At 35.6% G+C, this 22,502-nt stretch overlaps 1 protein-coding gene across 5 annotated transcripts in view; it reads left to right on the top strand.

Annotated features, from left to right (window-relative positions):
• Nucleotides 1–17,106, top strand: part of LOC131432927 (pyruvate dehydrogenase (acetyl-transferring) kinase, mitochondrial) — a 90,010-nt gene extending 72,904 nt beyond the window's left edge. For 2 of the 5 annotated variants that reach the window (XM_058599524.1, XM_058599525.1), the window contains one exon: nucleotides 16,911–17,105. In XM_058599524.1, the coding sequence (XP_058455507.1) occupies nucleotides 16,911–16,982 (72 nt within the window). In that variant the 3' untranslated portion in view covers nucleotides 16,983–17,105. Of the gene's footprint in view, nucleotides 1–7,122; nucleotides 7,289–16,910 lie in introns of those variants that run through there. The other 3 variants (XM_058599526.1, XM_058599528.1, XM_058599527.1) reach the window with 3 other exon arrangements.
• The last annotated feature ends 5,396 nt before the right edge of the window (nucleotides 17,107–22,502 follow it).

Here is a 22,502-nt window from a genome sequence, read left to right as displayed (position 1 = left end):
TAGATATCTGTAATATTATTCACTGCACTGATATCGCAAGCTTAGACGTAGGACTACTCGTTGAATTCTATATAGGTATGCGAATTCAAAATACGAAAAAAACGAAACTTAATTAAATAACGAACAATGTATAATTTTCCATGTGTACCAAGCCGTATTCATCGCTTCCCTTAATGGAGACGACAATTTCGTTTATATTAAATCTCTGTATTTCGCGACTATTTAAACTAATCCTCTTCACACAATCGAAATTAGTATTGAATCGACTTGCATTATGAGTGGTTCGTTTGTGCCGTGTAAAAGGATTCCATGCTCGTCAGTTTTCTGTGGATTTTAAAGCGCCGTTCGCCTTGCATGAAAGGCAATGGTTTTTGTTAGAGTTCTGCTGATTTTTCTTATTCGATATGCTGAACGACCTCGATCATCGAGTGCTGAAAATTTTTCTATGAACGTGTGTCGATTTTTTTAAATTATTTTCGTGATGACACATCTAGATATTCTATGCAATTCTAAGACATTTGGCATAAAAACAGTGTTTTCGGTTTCGGAAATCTCAAAATATTTTCAAGTTCTAAAAAAAATTTATTTTTGAAATTTTATATTCCGAAGTTTTAAATTCTAAGACATTTTTTCATCAAAAAAAATTGTTCGTTTCGAAAATCTAAAAAATTATTTCGGAAATCTCACTTGAAATTCGACTTGAACAAAACATGTTTTTTTTTTTAAATTTCAGTTCTCGAAGCTTCATGTATTTCTACGATATTCGACAAAGAATTTTTTTTCGGTTTCGGAAATTTCCTGCATTTTCTCCTATGTTTTCATGACAGCTCCAATCAATTCCTCTTTTTACAAGTAATATAATAGTTTTTATGTCGTTTTAGAAGCTATCTCTTCATGTCGTTTTTGAACAACTCATCAAAATCTAATAATTAGAGCGGAAATTGAACAATTCAACATTGTTAATTCAATTCTCTCACAAAACTACTTTCGTATCACTGTGTGTGATTAAAGTGGTACATTCGAATAATTGTAATGTTGATCGTAAAGTAGGCTTAAAAACTTTCTTGAATTTTGAATCATTTTGAAATAAATTTAACGCAGGTTTATGCCTGTTCTTCATTTTGCTTTATAAACCTTATGAAGAAGGCTTTTGTGGAGTTAACAGTTTGTTTCTTGATAACCTTAACGAAAAATGAAATAATGTGTGGTCGTCTTCATGGTCCAACTGGCGGGACGACTATTTTTGAGTTCGCCGTGGGCGCCAGAAATGCTCACTATGGCTCTGCTAAGTATGCTTATAAATTATTATTATTATATATTATTGAGTATTTTTATCGACATTCTGGTATAATTTATTTCTCGCCTATAGTGAAGTTGTTTATTTTCTGTTACAGATGAAAATATTTGGCATTTTGATAATACTTCGCCTAACTGATTCCAACTGTAAATCTATGGAAGAACTGAATAATATCCAAACAAAATCTTTTTATATGGAATTACAACTGGCTTGTAAGATGCACAGAGAACAGACATCCAAGCTAGTACAAACTTCTTCAAAAAAGCTGTGTAAAGCATATAAGTAAAAATCCTTTAAAAATCATCGTTGCGCACGACTTCGCATGCATGAATTACTATTGCGGTACTAACATGTGATTAGGGCATATCGTGCGATATGCCCTTTTGAAAGCTACGAAAAATAATGCTCATTACTCAAGTTTTAAACATGAAATTCAAGCATATTTCGCACAATTTCGTAGATTGGGCTTCTATCTACGAGATTATATCGATTATTGTGTTAATGAAGGTTGTAGAGCCGAGCAATGAGCATTATATTTTGTAACATTCGCAAGGGCCTATCGTGCGATATGCCCTAATCACATGTTACTACCGATTGTAGGAACCTCGAATGCCAGAGCCCATAAGGGTTGGCTGGGCTGCTCGAAACGCCTATTCAGGAGAATTATTACTTGATTGATGCTTTTTAAAACAACCGTATTTCTTACACAAATTGAAATCTCTAATTGAATGTCTGTTCTCTGTGTAAGATGTTTACTAAAGATATCTAATATGTGAAGTGCACATTATATCAGTATATTAGTGAATAATATTTTACCATTTCGCATGAACTTATGAAGCAATTAAAGATACTTTTTGTTCACGTTTGGCGAGTGAATTCGAATAATTTATAAATTAGAATTCTTGAATTCGGTTTGTGGATATTTCTTTAAATCACTATAAAATTAAGATTTTCGAGACGGGTTTGACGAGTAAGTTATTGAAATTAATGTCATAGTAATTCCCAACTTAGATTTAGAGATCCTAGATGGCAAAAAAAGATTTGTTGTGGTTTTTTCAATATATGAATGATTTATAAAATTGCATTTTCAATTCAATCGGTCTTGCTCCCTACACATTTTTTGCTCTCGTGTGTTCATTTTTTGCTCTTGTGTGTTCCGCCATATAATTGTACCGTTACAATTATGCAAGCGACGCAGTTTGCAAAATTCACACAATCAATAAACTAGTACGTGCAATTATCGATATTCGGATTACTTAATAAACTTAATAAACTATTTACTTAAACTATTTACTTAGAACTAGGATAACTTAATAAACCATTTACTTAAAACTAGGATAATTTCAATCATTATGGTGATGTCGCAATGGGGTTACGGTTATTCACTCTGGGAGATCGTGCGTCCAGATGGTAGTCGGTAATGGTTGATAGGTTGGAACTTATCCAAGAAGCACCCCGGGTCACGATATGCTGGCCATCGTCAAAAATTCTTTTGCATATAGGATTATTAGATTATTGGTTTATATAAATTCAAAAAAATTTCCCGATTTATGCACCAAGGGTTACCAAACAAGAAGATTCGCACTTGGTAGTAAAGGAAATTCAAATACGCACGATAATAAAACGGTCAGTTCTTGAGGAACTGATTGATGCTGGATAGGAGGAACTGATTGATGCTGGTTCTGAGTCGTGAAACGAGTCGATTAAAATGAAACTTGCATGCAACTCAAGGCAAAACGCCGATACTGAATCCTTTCCAGCTTGATGAAATGGGTGTTCGTCGCGGATAGGAAGCAGAAGCATCCGTATTTCATCACGGACAATATCGTTGTTTGGTACAACCTGATCAGGTCTCCTGGTTGAGCACCCCACCATGATCCGGTTAATGTACGAAGAAAGTTGATTCTCTGTTGGCATCTTTATTTCAGATATCTAATGTGACATCCCCAGGTGCCTCAGGAGTCGAACCAGACCCCGAAATATTTAAATGTTTTAATTAAAACCTGAGCTATGGTTTCACCCCTTAGTTGAAGCTGTAGTTATGCTGGTTCTAGCTTTCATGAAAATAAAACCTGTTGAGTTTTCTTTGTAGAGAACTTGATACCCATTTGAAGGGCCCAGTGTAGATCAGTTGTCCAAAGTATCTTGTAATTGTCCTTGGAGATCGGCAGCTTTGGGTTCTATAATAGACACAATGCTGTCGCTGGCAAGTTGTCTTAGCGGGCAAGATGTGTTGATACATTCGTCATTGTTGTTTACGCAAAAAAAATGTATAAAAGGGGGCTTAAGCATGAGCCCTGAGGAAGACCCATGTAACTGAATCGTAATGTCGTCAACACACTTTGTGCAAAATGCATGTGTTTCTCGATACATTATACAAAAAGTAGTTCCAAACTGTCGATAGGATTTTTTATGAAAACTGATTCAAAAGCCCCCTTAATATCAAAGAAAACATGTTGCCCCTGCCGAAACCAAGAACTGAGAGAAGGGCCAATTTTCAGTCAACTTTTTCGAATACGTTTTCAATGTAAGCATGAAAGGAATAAAAAAGGCTTTTAAGTGGGTCAGAAATATTGAAATTTTTAAAAATCCAGTCCACAACATCAGAGAACTTGCACTCCACAACATCAGAGAACTTGCACACAACAACTTGGTTCTCAGGTGGGTTTTCAAGAACGCTTGAATCTTTCATAGAGTCATCAGAATCGCTCTTGACAGTTGACAAGCAGGCATTCGTTGTCTGTTTAGGAGGGGACGCTTAAGCATCTCGGTGAAGGAACGCTTGGAGTGTTACTTCAGGGAACGCTTCATCCTATCTCCGCGCAGTTTGTGCGTGGGATATATCATTATGTCATACGGACCCTCCATACCAAATCCCTATCCACCTAAGGGAACATTTCATTTGACTCGATATTTTTGGAAACAAGTGTAACCATCTCTGGGAAATCGTAGTGCGATCCAAATTAAATTTTCGGGTACTTTCCAGGATCGAAAACCGAAGTTCATTTTATCATCAAAATCTGCAAACCCGATAAACCCAATTAATTTATGTGAAATTGAAATTTTTACACTAATTACCCTGCATCTCCTGAACCGGTTTCATGGAATCTTAAGACCTTTCTTTTGAATGTTAGATGGAGAAAATCGGTTCAGCGAGCTACAGAAAAAATGAGTGTCATTATTTTAATTTCGTTACACATATCATTCCGGAACCAGAAGTCGGATGCAAATAAAATTCAAGAACCTTGTCTTGCAGCATTAGACTTTTCATATGAATCTAATTTTGTAGATGGGACTTTCATTTGAATTTAATCGGTTAAGAGGGCTATGAGAACATTGAGAAGTTTTATGCAGCTGGAATTCAATAGCAGTCTATAAGACCAAGAGATTTTCCATTTGAATCTAAGTTTGTGAAAATTTGTCTAGTCAACTCTGAGAGAGGCGATAACATGTTTTTGGAACATACACATACCTACAAACTGACATTTGGTTATCTTGAAGAATTCACTCGAATACTTTATGACGATCGACTCGAAAGTTGATTTTCTCAGTGATTGCATAATCTTTATATATATGAAGACAAAAAAGTTTCATCTCGCTGCACAAAATGACATGGAAAAGGATGCTGCACACAGATTTTCAAATGAATGTAAATAGTTTTTCATTTCACTTCCCAGCATCGCTTTATAATGAAACGCTCATAACTTTTTTACAAAAAATGTCAATATCTCCGTTGAAAATAGACGAAAAAATGATATTACAACGAGATGGCTAATTTTTAGAATCAATTTTGTTTTTGAAATCAATTGAGACATATATTTTCAAAAAACGGCAAATTTTACATAAAACTTATAAATGAAAAATCAAAAAACGGATCAATAATCGAAAACAATAGCGTTCTGGCTGACAGGAAGATCGTCCATTTGCAAGTAGTCCGATCAAAATCGGTCCAACCATCTCTGAGATCTACGCCTTTTTCTTCTGTACACACATATAGCAGGCATGTCCAAACACTGCACTGCACTGCGTGCTTCATATAACCACCGCCACCGCGTGTATTGAGAATGCCATTGCGTGCCAGTGCACAAAGAGAAACACGAAACGCAATATCCGAAGCCACGGTGCTCGTGGCGCTGTTTTATTTTCGGTGCTGGTGTTTCAAGCTTCGGCATACACCGAAACTGCGTGTTTTCAGTTTCGTTAAACACCGGAGCCGAGTGTTTTCAATTTCGTGAAGGCACCGAAGAGCACCCATGCGTTGGTTATATTGTCAATCAATTGAATTCAATCAGACGCGTATTGATGAAAAAAGAATTAATCATTCAAACGCATTTTTCGTCATACCGTGGCGCTATAGGTGCTTATAGTACAAGCAACGTATATGGCAAAATCGGAAACACTCGGCTTCGGTGTTTGCCGAAGTCAGGAACAATCAACTTCAGTGCTGCCCGAAAATCCGAACACCGTTGCTTGGCAATTACACGACCACCGGTACGGGTGCTTTTTCTACTGCGTTCGGTGTGTGTTTTTCAACACGGGCACGAAGCGTAGCAGTCAATACTCCTGGTGGTGTGCTCACGAGTGATGGTGAGTACCGTGCAGAACGGATCCGTGTTTTTGCCATGCCTGACATATAGCCACACACACACAGACCTTTGCTTATTTCGTCGAGCTGAATCGATTGGTATATGACACTCGGCCCTCCTGGCCTCGAAAAAATGTTCCAAAGCTTGAACGAAATCTATATCTATTTTTATATGTATAAAAAAGGTAAAACATCATTTTATTCAGAAAAATTAAATAAACTGATGATTTTTTATAATTTCCTTCCAACTTTTCCTAAGATTGTAAATTGTCCATTAAGGGGATGACTACCATTTTTAAGCCTGTTTACAGATCTTTTTCAAAAAATCGTTCAAACAAAATAATTGTCATATTACATATTTTTCTTGAGTACACTTAATTCATCTTTGGAAATTTTCAGAAGTAATGACGCAGACTGTTTTTGGAGATCGACAGAAACACAAATAAAAAGATGTAATTTTGTTCATATCAATCATTTTGCTCATGAAATCATTACTTATTATTCATGATAGACATTATTCATGATTTCATGATTTTAAATTTTAGTTGCTCTTTTTGCCTTTCTTATTAGAAAGGTTATGTAATCACTTGAAAAATTGGCTTGTTAAAATTGGACCGGACTACCGTGTCAGATACCATTCGACTCATTTCGTCGAACTGACAATGTCTGTATGTGTGTATGTGTCAAATAATCTCACTAGGTTTTTCTTAGAGATTGCTAAACCAAATTTGACAAACTCAGGTTCAAATGAAAGGCCTTGCGAGCCCATACGTAATTTTTGAATTTCATCCGGATCCAACTTCTGGCTCCGGAATTATAGTAAAGTGTATTAAACACCGTCACTCGAAGCGGCGAAACAAAAAAAAAAGGAAAAAAAAATAAGCTGGCCTCAAAACTACTACAATCGGTACCTCGTAAAATATTTGTATATCATTTTCCGTTGATACTAAGTAATGTTCGAAGTTGAGTGTAAATATATTTCCACCGCACAAAATTAATTTCAAAGTGGGGGTCCATGGGGAACTGTTGTTATTTCAATGGGATCGAGGTTATAAAAATGTTGGGAACCACTGCCCTACACTATATAGACAGGATAGATTTTGTGACCATGTTTGTGTGTCGTGTGCAGAATTTACGTATGTGTTCATATTGTGGGGTTTGCTTTTCAATAACAGCCTATGGTTTTTTGGTGGAAAACTTTTTGTCAAAATTCTTATGCATTTAATTTGTATCCTTTCAGAACCAGAAATACTATTCTCCAACAAAAATCTAAATCATGCTATTGACATATATAGCGTTCTTAGATTTCCTGGCTACTGGGCTATCAAAAAAAAAGATGTGTCTTCTTTCTTCTATATTTGTACATACAGTGTACTCAAGCATAAATAAATTTTTTTGAACTTTAAGTTGTGTTTTCTTTTAGTTGAATAATTTAACTATCATTTTACTGTTTTCAGTTTACATACCTATTAAAAGTATATATATTAATAACTGTCCGTGCCTTGCTTCCCCGTTATTTATCAAGTCCAATTGAATAGCTGAATGCAAGAATCGGATAAGTGTAACTTAGTTTGAAAACCCCGGATCAAAACATTGAGTGTAAAAACTTGTCACTGATTTTACAATGCGAAAAACCTTTAAACCCGGGTTTTACACTCATCCGGTTTTTGCATTTATTCGTACAATTGAAGATGCAATAATCAATTGAGGATCCAAAGATCATTTTTGGGAGCAATGAGACGCCGGTCACATCCGAATGCAGATCTTCTCGAAAAAGAAAGAATTGTTAGCTCCATGCATGTTGCTACATGACTAATTGCTTTCCCAATGAAAGAGGCTTTGGGCGCCCAAAAAAATTGTTCTCTAAGTGATGAATTTTTGATTGTAAATATCTCTTGCAAAGCTTAACGAAACAACATAGTTTAGGATTCATGCCATCGAAAATATCATCAGACATTTATAATGAAACTCTCAGTAATATGAGATAATCACAAATATCTGCAATTTAAAGTTTGCTCGAATACTTTGGTATCCGATGACGGTTTGGACAGTAAACGACATTTAATTCCTGATGTTTCACTTGACGAATATAAATCACAAAGCTTGGTCGTAGTTCAACCATTGCTTCTTCTGCGTTAGACGGAACAAAATGTTACGGCAGTGGAGCAAGCCATCCTATATTTTTGAAAGCGCACAGTCATTAAAGCAGAACGTATATGTTAATGTTTAAAAAATTATAACTCGAAAACAAACAAAAAATGAATTGTTATGTAAATAAATTAAAACTTTAAAAAGAAAATATGAAAACATATAACGCCATCTATCTACAAACCATGGAAACTGGAATAATATGTACATTTAGCGTTTTCGATCACTAAGTTCCAATTTTATTGTATAGGGTAACTGCTCTCTCAATAATTTCAGCTCACCATTCAAGAAAACCATTAGTTAAAGAGAGATCAGCCACCTCTGTTCAAATGTTATTCGGTTCAAAGAATAAGGTGCAAAAAATTCAATACTCCGAATCTCAAGGGGTAAAAAGTTACGCACTACCAAGGGAACAAAAAAAGTTGGAACAGTAATTTCGACTGACTATATCTTAGCTATTTATCGACCGATTTCAACATTTTTTTCACCAATAGAAAGATAAATTTATTAAAAATAAAATGTACTCAGAGTAATGGATAATATAGTTCACAGTTCGAAAAATTCTTGTGATTTTACATCTTATCAGATGCACATAAATGGAGCGTCATATTTCACACAAATTTATATTCAAGAACATGTAAAATTGTGTTGTGATTTGAAAATTACGTGGCTTTAAATCGAATGAATAAAAAAATCAAAACATCGCAACGCGACTTGCAAATTACACTCGGAGCCAGTAAATTTCTGTACGAATGGAATATTACATCATTTGAGAAGTTAAGTAGTTATAAATTGTATCGTTTGTAGAATTATGTCAGCTGTAAAATTCATAATTTCTTTCTGTGTTGTCTATTCAAAGTTATCTTAAGAGGTCTTTTGAAAAAAAGTTTGAACCTTGCTTTAGCTGGCTATGTGTCCAGTAGTCCAATTATAAAAATTTTATAACTATTAGAAAAATACATCCCCTGGAATCAGGAATCATAACTAATTGGCTCAAGTTGCACGTTCACCTAGTTATTTGGAGATTTGTGCCTTGCCGGAGCTTCTCATCAATTTACTGATGTGAAGGGAAGGATAAAAGGAACATGGAAGGGAATTGTGAAATGTATGAGGTGGGAAAACAGCACAAAACATAAAGAAACAAGTCGTTCTGCATCCCTGAAAGGATGCTAAACGATCTACAGGTGCCAAAATACACAGTAAAGAAACCCTCCAACCCCTGAGAGGATTTAGAGATTCGCAGTATGTACGAACAGAAGTAAATTCGGCACCCCATAAAGGATGCCAAACAATATGCTAAAAGCCTATTTAAGGTGGATACAGGAAGAATTCATTCACTCCAGGAAGAACGATGAACCCTTCTGACTATAGCTCCTTACCACATTGGATGAGAAACGATATAATATCCCTTAATTTTAGCTCCGCATACACAGACTCAACCATGTATGGAGAACCAAAACCCGGAGACGTAGTTGCGTCAATGCGGGAAGTTACATATCAGATGATATGAAGTACCGTAATCGCATTCACACAAATCACACGAGTAATACTCAGCATGCTGAATAGTAGCCATGTGATAATTGAAATTGCAATGTCCAATCAGAGCTCTGACCAGAATACTACAAAATGCTTGGGAAAATTCACCTTGATATTTTCAGATTCAAATCTGGTAAAAATGTTTTTGTCTGAGTGCAAGTTTTTCATGCTAGTATATGGGTTACTGTTCCAAACCCCGGTAACCTAGTAGTGTAGTGGTTTAATGCACAGTAGCGCCTCTAGAGCAGCAGTAGAGTTGTCGTGAATGCTACTGTCATCGCCATTAGGACCATCCTTTGGAGATGATTTAGCTTTGACTGAACTGTCGCAACTTCTCCTTTCTGCCGCCATACAAGACATCCATATGCTAAAATTGGACTCACAATAGTTGTGTAGATCCAATGAATGTATCTGGGTTTGAGTCCCCATGATTTCCCAAAAGCTCGTCTACATTGGCCGAAAGACATGCAAGCTCTTTTAATCCTGAATTCAATGTTAGCATACCAATTCAGTTTTGAATCAAGAATAACCCCGACGTATTTGACTTGATCAATCACAATGACCTCAGGGCTTGCTGCATTAAATCAAAGAGAGTGTTAATGCCTATACCGGTCATCAATATATGATAACCGTCAGCAAAACCATAAGTCGAAATTCCAAGGTTATTAAGTTCACTTAACAAACCATCAGCTAGGTTCCATAAAAGTGGGGATAGTATACCACCTTGAGGACACCCACAGACACTCAGATTTCTAATCTCTGCTTGCCGAAGCGATGAACAAAGAAGTCGATTGCTAAGCATTGCGTGTATCCAATTTGTGATACTTGAAGGTATGCCATGACCACGGGCTGCTTCCAGAATTGAATTGAAAGACACGTTATCAAAGGCACCTTCAATATCTAGAAAAACTTCAAAGCAACATTGCTTTTGTGAGAAAGCTGTTTCAAAGTTGTACACAACATCATGTAACAGGGTTATAGTGGACTTTCCACGCTGGTAAGCATGTTGCATTTCATGTAGCGGATGCACACTTTCTCGTAAGTGGAATATATCCTGTCGCAAGGCTAAAAGTAAGTATTTTTTTCAAAACATGTTTGAAATGTTCATACCCTTTTATGCAGTAAAACTGAGATAACTCCATCCTTTCCAGGAGATTTGTACGGAGCGAAGCTCCCAACTGCCCATTTGATTGATTTAATCGTCACAATTCTTCGAGCAAGGGTCCAAGAATCGTAACTACCCGAAAAAGTCTCGGGAACAGCTGTCAGTGATGGCTCCATATATCCTGGAAAGTGAGTGTTAAAAAGATAGTGAAGTACATCACCTTCATCAAACAAATACTCACCATCTGAAGTTCTTAAGAAACCGACATTAAAGTCTTTAGATTTCGGAAGTAACTTATTTAATCTGCTAGCCCCGTTAAGATTAGAGACATTTGTGCAAAGGATTTTCAAACCACTTCGCTCAGACGATCGAAGAGCATTTTGTAAGCCCTTCGAACCGACACGAATGCCTCCGACCCATCTCTGCGTCGGTGGTTCCAAGCTCTTCTGCATAGATTTCTTAGTCTAGCAAGTTCAGCATTCCACCAACGAGTTCCTCTAGTAGCTTGCACAATCCGAAGTGGCCAAGCCTCTTCATATGCTGCAACTATGAGTGAGTTTGTCTCGTCGATCTAGTAGCCAAACCCTGTTCATTGATCAGATAACGAAGGTTCGAGTTCATCGGAGACGAGCCAATTTACCAACTCATGCGCAATTCTATCAGAGCAGAGAGTTATGTCCAAAACCTCCTCTCTTCCAGTTCTCGCAAAAGTTGAACGAATTCCTGAATTGACTATGTGCAGGTTCAGAACAAATTGGCTCAAATGGCACGTTCCCCTTGATATTTGGAGATTTGTATCTCTAGAATTTATATCTGTGCTGCACCAAATGTTATGGTGAGCATTGATGTCACTGACGATTATAAGTGGTAAATCACTTTTGCAGCAGTATGATACAACCTTTTTGAAGTCATTGCTTGACGGAGGTTGGTTATGCGGTAAATATGCCGAACAATAGACATATTGCCTGTCTATGCCATCAATAGTCATAGCAACTGTGACCGCCAAATATCTCGAGTTCTTAGCTCTGATATGAGAAAAACATCGGGAGCACTTAATGCAAGTATGCATGCTCGAGGCATTTATGCAGGAGATTGATTTGTGCTACTCTAACCATTATCAATAAGTAACGAACACTCCATCTCCAGCATTTATCGTACAACAACTGGAAGAAACCAAACATATTGGCTTATAACCACCTATAGCGAACCATGGAAGCAGTCATGTAACCAGAGGGAGGGCCAAGGTCCTGGCCCCTCCAGAAATCAAAAACATATAATTATTTAGAAGGCCTCAGACATGTGTTACAGAAATAACAAGTCAGTAAACGTAATGTAATGACGTGCAATACCAGTTTAAGTGGAAAAGTTCAAAGTGTATGTCCGTAAAAGGCACACCGAGAATTAGGTACATAGGCAATCGTCAGTAACATTATTTTTTTTTATTTTTTACCCCCTCCCGAAATGAATTCCTGGGTACGGGCCTGCATGGAAGGATTTTTTAAGTGCTTTAATCATTTGAATCCCACGAGTTGCGAAGAATGAAATCGTCCACTGTGCCAGAGTTTCGCTTAACAGCCGGAAATGGTAACGGAGTATTTCTCAGTTGAAAATGTCTTTTATATCCCTTGGTATTCGAAGTACAAAAGATATACATTTGGCGTTTTCAAACAAAACTCCAACGTTATCATATCTACATAGTTTTCCTTGAATCTAAGCAAGATGGCTCAGTAATTCAAAAATTATGAATTCAAACTGTTTTAATCCACCTAGTGATGTAATGATGCCTTTCTCATATTACTCATACTATCATAAATATTACTGATGAATTCTTAGAAAAACTGATCATTGACTAGAAACAGAAAACTTTTTTTGGTCGTAGACTAGCATAACCTTCAAATCGAAACACCCTGTAGTTCCGGAGTCGAAATTCGGATCTGGATAAAGTTTAGTAGCACTTGGGTTAAGCTTTTAAAGATCGATTTATTTACCCCGGGGAAAAGTGAGTGAGAACCTTTTAGCAACCGAACTCCGGAGGCCGCAAGAGCCAAAGTCGATTCGAATTGCCAACAACAAATATATTCTACAAATTGGAATAGCTTCGAGCCCAATTAGGAACAATTTTTCCCTTTAAGGTATCGTTGCTCTAGACGACGTGAAGTTTTAAGCACTCATCACCCTGTAATTTCGAAGCTGGAAGTCGGCCCAGAGCAAAATTTATTCCATTTTGGAGTATATGACCACTCTTTATGGTGCTTCGGTAATCGGAAATCTGGAACCAGTATAACCGGAATCGGTTTGTTTGGTCGTCAACTGATAATAACTACAGATTAGAATAGTTTTGTAATCAGATTTGAAAACTTTGCGTTTTTGGCTTCGCCACTTTAAGTAACAGTATAAAATTTGTAACATTCGTCCCTCTGTGATTCCAAAACCGAAATTTAGTTTAGAAGCTGGATCCGAATGAAATTTAGGAATTCCGTATGAAAAAAGTGAATGTGTTCCATTTCAGAGTTTATGACGACTATTTCTAATGTATCCGGTAGTCGGGGACCGGTATAGCTGAAGTTATTTATTTTATCCGTCAACTAGTATAAATTGGAATTGATTTCAACACAGTTTTGCGCGTTTTACATCACCGTTCTATATAACCGGGCCCGTACGCAGAAATCCTACAAGGAGGGTTCAAGAGAGGGTTCGAAGGAGTGTTCAAAAGGAGGGGGGATTCAAGGGAGTTCAAAAGGTGGGGAAGGCCCAAAAACTTGGAAGAAAAGTAAAGTTATTTACACTTTTATATAATAAGTACTCTATTGTTAATGGAACTTCATGTTGAAAAATTTTCCATAGAAGGGGGTGGGGGGTATGAAACCAGCATGTTAGTCAAGACATTGCACTTCGATGCAAATTGAAAAAGTATTCTGCAAATAGCAGAAAATTTACGTCTGCTTAGCGGTTTATGTTCAGCTGCTGAGTGGCTTAACAGTTTAACATAAACTGTTATGCATTGACGAGTCGAAGACGAAACATAAGTCAAAATCTTTAATTAATTTTGTGGAATTTGGCATTTGCATTGTTAGTACTACGATATTACTGACACTAAGAATCCTTCTAGGTCGGGGCTCGAATATACAACAACTGGCTTGTAAGCCACCAACCTGAGTTGACGGGCTGAAACATAGAGTATATAAATTTTTAGTAATTTCCATAATTCAAGTTCTTGATGAAAAATGGTGAATCAAATAGGAGAAAATGATTTTACGGTAGTAAATTCACTCATAACAATCTTTCTTGGTACTTAGGAACAAACGTATGTAATAGTATAAAAAATCGTGTTTTATGTTGCTCCCAAGCATTTCTTTGACAGACAGCGCTCAAAATTTCTACTGCTGGAATAGGGGAAGAAGTCGCTTACACAAAAAGTTCGATATCTCCGTTAAAAATGGACGGATTTTAACAATCTGTGGCTTGTTGGATAGGTATTACCGTGCGGAATCTAAGTCTGAAAATATATTCTGTTTGCAAGGTCAATTGTGACAGATTTTGACATCAAACTTCGCATAACTCAAAAAGTAAACATCCGATCTCAAACCATTCAATAGCGTTCAGGGTGACCGGAAGACCTTGCATTTGCGACTAGTTTGATCAAAATCGCCAGCCATCTCTGAGATCTCGACCTCTTAGTTGACAACACACATACACACACGGACATTTGCTCAGTTCGTCGAGCTGAATCGATTGGTATATGACATTCGGCCTTCCGGGCCTCGGAAAATTTCTCTAAAATTTGAGCGAATTCTGTACCTATTTTTTATATTTATAAAAATAAATGACCCTTGTCACGTTTATAAAAATAAATGACCCTTGTCACGTCTCACTTTTCCGCACTTTATTCTTCACATCCTTGCTCTTCCTTGAGTACTATGGCTCTATGATTTCATATTCTTTCTCCTCTTATAATCTCCAGTTAGTTTGATATCGTTAAAAAACCGAAAAAAGTAAAAATTACTGACTGACCAGAAGTCATAAATAAAAAAGTAAAAAGTAAAAAGATTTGATGAGATTCCATCACACACAGCGATGAGTGGAGCGCTGTCCATGCGCCGCTTGCACCCTGGGACGCATAGCCATACGCTACAACTCCAGGCACTCAAGCAATAGTTTCGGACAAATCTTCCATTCCGGTGTTATAACTAACTGTATGAGAAAATATCAACACAATGAAAACACATTGTTTGAGAAACCGTCGTGGGCAGAATGTGACAACTAACTTTACTTTTGCCGGTTCGGACAGTAAATGGCAAATGACCTTTGCCTTTACTTTCTGACATATCAGAGACTCGGATAACTCGTATCGCTAAGATGCCTAAGTTCGACTCCTCTGGTAGAAGGTAAAAGTTTAGATACGAGAAGCCTTCTGCTTACTTAAATGACCCTTGTCACGTCTCACTTTTCCGCACTTTATTCTTCACATCCTTGCTCTTCCTTGAGTAGTATGGCTCTATGATTTCATATTCTTTCTCCTCTTATAATTTCCAGTTAGTTTGATATCGTTAAAAAACCGAAAAAATTTATAAAAAAGGTAAAATCGAAAAAAATGTAATGAGATGTGCTCCAAAGTATTGTAATTGATATTTCAGTTCTAATGTCTGGTTTACCTTCCATCTATTATATTAAACCAATTAGAATGTTTGCATGATCCTCATCTGAAGACCGCTCTCATACTATTGAAAGATATTTTGTTACTTCAAGACATCAACTGACAGTGGTTAAACTGAGCTTCGAGTGGAAGAGAAACGAATGAAGAAGTGTGGGTGTTAAGGTCAAACCGCACATGACCGAAGTCGACATCGCCGATCTTTTTTTGCTCTTCGGTTATGACTGAGCTGCCGGCGTGCTCATGTATGGACCCGACATAAAATTCATGTCTTTGGTAACGATATTCCTCACCGAGTTTTTCGCACCGTAGCAATCTTGTGTGATTGATGCTTATTTTTATTCAATTCATTCGTTTTCCAAGCCTTAGTGTTTATCAACGGCAGTCAAGTTTGAATTTGAGGAATCTTAATTTTTAAGCCATTTTCAATATTTCTTACTTCTAAAATATGAATTATAAATTACTGATCACATTTCAGATGGCATGAAGGAAGGATGATGTTGTTACCTTTGGTAAAATTCTAAATATATTAGAATTAAAAACTTATCACTCTGCAACATTGATGGCAAATTTTGAAAAGTCGCCCATTAGTAAATCAAGATGGATACTTTTCACAGTCGCTGTGGGAGGAAGGGGGTGTTTTTGCAAAAAAAAAAATTCGAAGTTCTCTTCGGTATTTTATCTTCTTTCAATCAAAACCTGATTCACAGCATCGCCCAGTTCATAACCTTGCCAAGATCCTGGTTTTCAGTTTTAAGTACTCGATTGAGAGACAAAATCACAGAAAGTACCGAGCCGAAAATATATCTAGATATCTGGGAATAAAATTTCGAGAATATAATATACAAACATTCGAGAAAATAGTCAAACTTCGACTTATGAGGTACTGGTAGCCTCAATGCTTTACAATTCTCCAAGTAATGTCATTCTGAACGTACTTAAATATTGAATCGATAGTATACGAATTTAAAGTGGATTTTTTCAAAGTATTATCAAGATTTTCGAATGCAGCACTCTGATTGGATTCTCGAAACAAACCAACGTGTGATAATCTAGATATGTTTGCTAATGCTACAGTTTTGCATGACAAACTGTTAAGTTTTAGAATCGGGAGGAATTCAAAATTTGTTTTGATTGACTCCAACTAAGAACTTCAATTTTAATTCGAGAACTCATGTTAGGGTAACAGAGGTATTTTGGCCCGCTTTAGGATATATTTTATTTTGGCCCACTTTGTAAAAATATCCACCAAATATTTTAATATCTTTGAAAAATCCTTCCGCAATAGGTAATTTAATGTGATTAGCTTCAAACTGATGCAACATGGATTACCTAAGATCGATTGAATCCATATAGTTTGTTAGGTGGGCTAAAATATATGAAGTGGCCAAAATACCTCTGTTACCCTATATTCAGAAAACTCTAATCGTTTGTGTCAAATTCGGAGACTGCTAAAATAGCGTAATCACGAATGGTTGCCTTGTTCCACATCAATAGTTCGACAATGCCACTTTTGTTGCTTATTTAACAAATAAATAACATAACAAACATACCAGAATTAATTGAATAATTATTTTCTTCATTGCAGAACTCTGATATGAACTCCAAACAAATTAATGCGCAAACGAGACGTAGTACAACAAGTGCAAATGGACTTTAAACTGTAAACTCAATATTAGTTCATTTAATTGTTAATTAAATTACATGCAGAAACAGTGAAAACTGAAAACTTTGTATAATAATATACACAGATTAAAACTAAGTAATGTCATATCAAGTTTTATTACTAAATCTTCTGTATTTGCCAATAAACAAGATGAACATATAATATGGTGAAATGTGTCTAAGTATTAAAAAAAAGTGTACTGATTCGCAAGTCAATAAGTTTTCTATTTATGAAAACCAACATCACCTTGGACATTTGGACCCATTGTTCTTGATGATGATAGCCTTACTCCCGTTATGATACTTACCCCCGTAGATACGAAATGGTGAATTTATCTCAATAGATAGTTTTGTTACGGTCTATGATTTTATATTTGTTCTATTTCGCATGGATGTCGTTTTATCCGTTTCATGCAGGCGTTTCTTGATTACAGACTCTCATAGTAACAGACTGGCGAATACTTCCTAGCCAAACGAACCATTCCCAAATTCCCTTTCTCAAACATAAGAATTTGAGTGTTCGTTTGGCTCCTTAGGCTGCAGACAGAGTGGAGGCCGGAAACTGAGCCGAGCTTGGCGCTGACCGAAGCGTTAAATGTACTTACAGTAAATCAAAGGGAGTCAGAGTGAAAGCTGAGCAGAAAGCGCTTGTACTCTGCCCAGATCACTTTGATTTGCTGCAAGTATGTTTCCCCCTTTTGACCAACTAATGTCAGTCATCAGCTCAGCCCAGCTTCCCGCGTTCACTCTGTCTGCAGCCTTAAGAAGTATTCACCAGTCTGCTACTATGAGAGTCTGTTAGAGATGCCATTTATACAGATTTATCTGTATTATATTAGCTCTTCGTCACACTGAAGAGATGGACATCTCTGTTACCAAGACACCATTATGAGTATATGTAAGTATATGAACTCGAAATTGTGTTTTGTTGATTCTGATTGTTGATGAAAATTTGAGAACATTCAATTTCGTCGTATATTATTGAATTTCTCATTATAACACCAAAAAATGTTGAAATAATATTACCTCACCTTATTTTCATTACACAAAATTCGTTTTTTTTTGGAGAATACAGATGTATACAATTTTTTCATTCAGCTTAATACATATTTTCTATGAACATATCCGGCATCTCTGGAATCTGTATTCCTGATCAGAGATGCCAGGTAATTTTTTCAAAAATCTGTGATCAAACCCAAAACCTGCCTATGAAAATCTGTGATCGTTTTCCGTACTCCAATAGCAGTTCAAAATCAAATTTAGTAAGCAAAAAAAAAAGGTCTCACCACCCGTTTTCCGTACCATTGCAGGTGATCGAATTTAATTTAGTGAGCAAACAAAAAAAAAGTTTTAATACCAACACGCTCTGTAATTTTTGGTGCTAAACTGTACTCGATTTCCAAAATCTGTGAAAATCTGTGATTTATTCAAGAATCTGTGATCATTTTCAGAAATCTGTGAAAATCTGTGTCAGTTTTAAAATCTGTGCACAAAACTCAAAATCTATGAAACACAGATTAATCTGTCAACCTGACATCCCTGTTCTTGATGAAAAAAAAACTATCTCATTTGCATTTCTCGGTTGATTTTTCAAAAGGGCGTATAAGCAAGTGACAGTTTCTCTTTGTTTACTTTCGCTTCTATTAATTACCGAGCGGTTTCCACGTTTATCACTCAACTCTTTGCAGGAAATGATACTCGAAACTTTCGACTTTCAAACAGAATAGTGATATCAAAGAAAATCTTTTTATCACATCACAATAATCGAAAGAGAGAGTGATTAAAGAGAAACTGTCGCTTGCTTATACGCCCTAATGAAAAATCAACCGAGATTTGTGGTTGTAAGCAGAGATGCCATTTATACAGATTTATCTGTATTATACAGATTTTTACATGCGCATACAGATTTAATACAGAGTACAGATTTTATACAGATTTCTCAAATTAAATACAGATTTATACAGATATCACAAAAAGTAAGAAAGAAATAATGAAACTTTTCCGTCTGAGCGTGTTTGATTGACCATATTAAAATGAAAATTTTTTCGTGCAGCTGTTTAATGATGAACGCTGAAATAAATTTATATCATAATCTGAAATCAATTTGAACTGATGTTCGAGGAAGTCATGGCGTCATGAAACTTTATTGTCAGATTGAAAAGTTGTATGACCTGACTTGACGTTGCGTATTGGGCGTTTGAATTCCAAATCATCATTTTCAAACGAAAAAAGTATATGGATATACAATTCAATTGTGGTTGATAACAAAAACAATTAAATTTCGTCGTTGAATGTTCTTGTCAGTGCGGCAAGGACTTACGATATAAAGGAATGCTCCTTGCATCTGCCATTCTATAACAATAATCTAATGGAATAACATCTTTAAACATCATTTTATTTCCGAAATTTCCTTTCATTAGTGAATACAGATAAATATACAGATACATATTTTTTATACAAAGCAATACAGATTTTTTATGAAAATATCTGGCATCTCTGGTTGTAAGTGAGCTGTCATAGAAGTCAATACATAACAAAAATTTTAGCACTGCTTGTATTTTTTATTTGTTTGCGAGCAGCGTTGCCAGGTTGCCAGATTTGTTGGCAAATGCCAGATTTTCCTCGTTTCGCCAGATACTCTAACTAACCAGATCTTTTGCCAGATTTTCCAAATTTTCCCAGACTTTCCAAGTTTTTCTAGAATTTGTCAAATCTCGCTAGACCTTTACGGAATTGGCCTCTATACGATAGGTGGGGAGACCTTTTTTTTGCTCACTGAATATGAAGCCCGGCAAAAATATCCTTGTATATAGTAGGGTAACAGAGGTATTTTGGCCCACTTTAGGATTGATTTTATTTTGGCCCACTTAATAAAAATATCCACCAAATATTGTAATATCTTTAAAAAAAACCCTTCCGCAATAGGTAATTTAATGTGATTAGCTTCAAATTGATGCAAAATGAGTTACTTAACATCGATAAAATCCGATGAAATCGATAAAGTTTGTTAGGTGGGTAAAAATATATGAAGTGGCCAAAATACCTCTGTTACCCTAGACCCAGACAAATCCAGATAAATTTTTGAGTTAAAACAGATTTTTGAAAAAATAACCTGGCAACTCTGTTTGCGAGTGACTTTCATTTATCGAATTTGTTTGCGTTAGAGTGACTATAATCAGAGTGGCGACAGCTGTTCGTTTGGAATGACAGCTCCCAGTTCCAAACGAGCAAACGACCTGTCAATTCAATGTAAAGCTAATGGAATGTTTTGAATTGTTGCCAAAATTACGGATGAGATGTCGTCACTCTGGTTATAGGCACTCTAGTTTGCGTGTTTCCATCTGTTTTGTTTAAAATCTCGGTTGATTTTTCAATAGGGCGTATAAGCAAGTGACAGTTTCTCTTTAATCACTCTCTCTTTCGATTATTGTGATGTGATTAAAAAGATTTTCTTTGATATCACTATTCTGTTTGAAAGTCGAAAGTTTCGGGTATCATTTCATGCAAAGAGTTGAGTGATAAACGTGGGAACCGCTTGATAATTAATAGAAGAGAAAGTAAACAAAGAGAAACTGTCACTTGCTTATACTTGCTTATATTTCATGTCATGGAGTTTTAGACACAATATTAAATGTTCTTCCACGTAAATTTGCATGAATTGCGACGCTCCATTTATGTGCATCTAATAAGATGTAAAAAATTTTAAGTGTGTACGATTATTACTGTTATAATTTCCGTTTAGTTGAACTAAGCCAGCGGTACTATAGAAGTATAGAACACACATATAAATCGTAAATCGTGCGAAAGAGAGAGCTATCCAAACTTGATCTACACTGAATACGCTTGAAAGGGATAGTAAGCGAGAGGTAAATGATGAACCTTATGCAGTGAGAACGCCGCCATCAACCTTTTTGCTACTATTTTGGTCATTTCGATTTTGCTGGATTGTAAGCAGACATAATTGAAAATAAAGAATGAATCAAACCTTATTTGAAAGATTGATCATTATTCCAGATTAAACAAGAGGATTTCTTTGTGTAATGATAAAACTAACCCGCAAAGGGATGAAACCTGAGAATAATATGGAGCCAAATATTGGCATAGAAACTGAGCTAGCAGTTCCATTCATTAGTTGGGTTTTGGACGCTCAATCCACCCAGGATTATAACGCTCTAGCATCGCATATTTTGTCAAAGAGAAATTTATTAAAAATTGTAGATTTACTGAACGCGTTTGCCTACAAAATTAAATCATACAGTAATCGTTCGACCGTTCAGATTTTGTGTTATTTGTTTATTGAAAGCGAAAATGCAGTTTAACGTGCAGGTATCGTAAATTTGATACTAATAAATGATTTAAAAGTATCCACTGGTTGTAAATATTCTAATTTATTGCCTTTTCCATTTTTTCCTAGTATTCAGCACTAAGCAATTTTTCACACAGTTTCTTCTTTTGAAGTCTGAGTATAAAATTACCCATATTTTGACATATATTTACAGTACCCACTTTTGAATAAAAGTCTTTTACCTATTAAATGAGTTTTTATTATTATTATTTTTTTTTTGATATGGGTAGTATCAAGGGGCAATTCACTCTAAACTCTACACTGAGCTAAATTTTCTTTTTCACATTATATGATATTCTAATGATTTTGCACTATTAGAATTTCCAATAATAGTTACAAGATGTGTTCAACATCATGTCAAATATATGAGATAATCTAATGAAACATAAAACTCTTCTTAACATTATTTTTACAGGATTTCCATATAACGAATGAAATTTCCAGTCTGAGTCAAATTTATTGGCGCGTCTTATAACCATTATTAGATATCCGCACAACATACATTGGAACAATTTATGAAGCGCATATTATATTCACTTCGAATTTATTTAGATAGGTTCATATATACCATATGACTAGTTAAGTATAATATATATATATATATATATATATATATATATATATATATATATATATATATATATATATATATATATATATATATATATATATATATATATATAACTTTCAATGGAGGTCATATGAATAGTAGATAATTGCAAACTACTACTTTTCTTTGAGGATTGAAGCTATACTATAGACAATCTCATACTAATAAACTCATGTCATTCCAAAATAATTTTCTCTAATCTCATTTAATCTCAACTAGTCTAGATAAGTTTGGATAATTTAAAGCTAATCCAACCTAGTTTTGCCTAATCTTGTTTGAAGTGTATCTGTCATTCGAGCTCCCACGCAGAGATGCCATTTATACAGATTATACTATCAGTATTATACAGATTTTTGCATGCGTATACAGATTTAATACAGATTTCTCAAATTTAATAGATTTATACAGATACCACAAAAAGTAAGAAAGAAATAATGAAACTTTTCCGTCTGAGCTTGTTTGTTTGCCCATATTAAAATGAAAAATTTTTCGTGCAGCTGTTTAATGATGAACACTGAAAAACATTTATATCATAATTTGAAACCAATGTAAACTGATGT

Source organism: Malaya genurostris, chromosome 2, assembly GCF_030247185.1.
Source record: "Malaya genurostris strain Urasoe2022 chromosome 2, Malgen_1.1, whole genome shotgun sequence".
Taxonomy (NCBI): Eukaryota; Metazoa; Arthropoda; class Insecta; order Diptera; family Culicidae; genus Malaya; species Malaya genurostris.
This window is presented reverse-complemented; position numbering and strand designations above follow the sequence as displayed.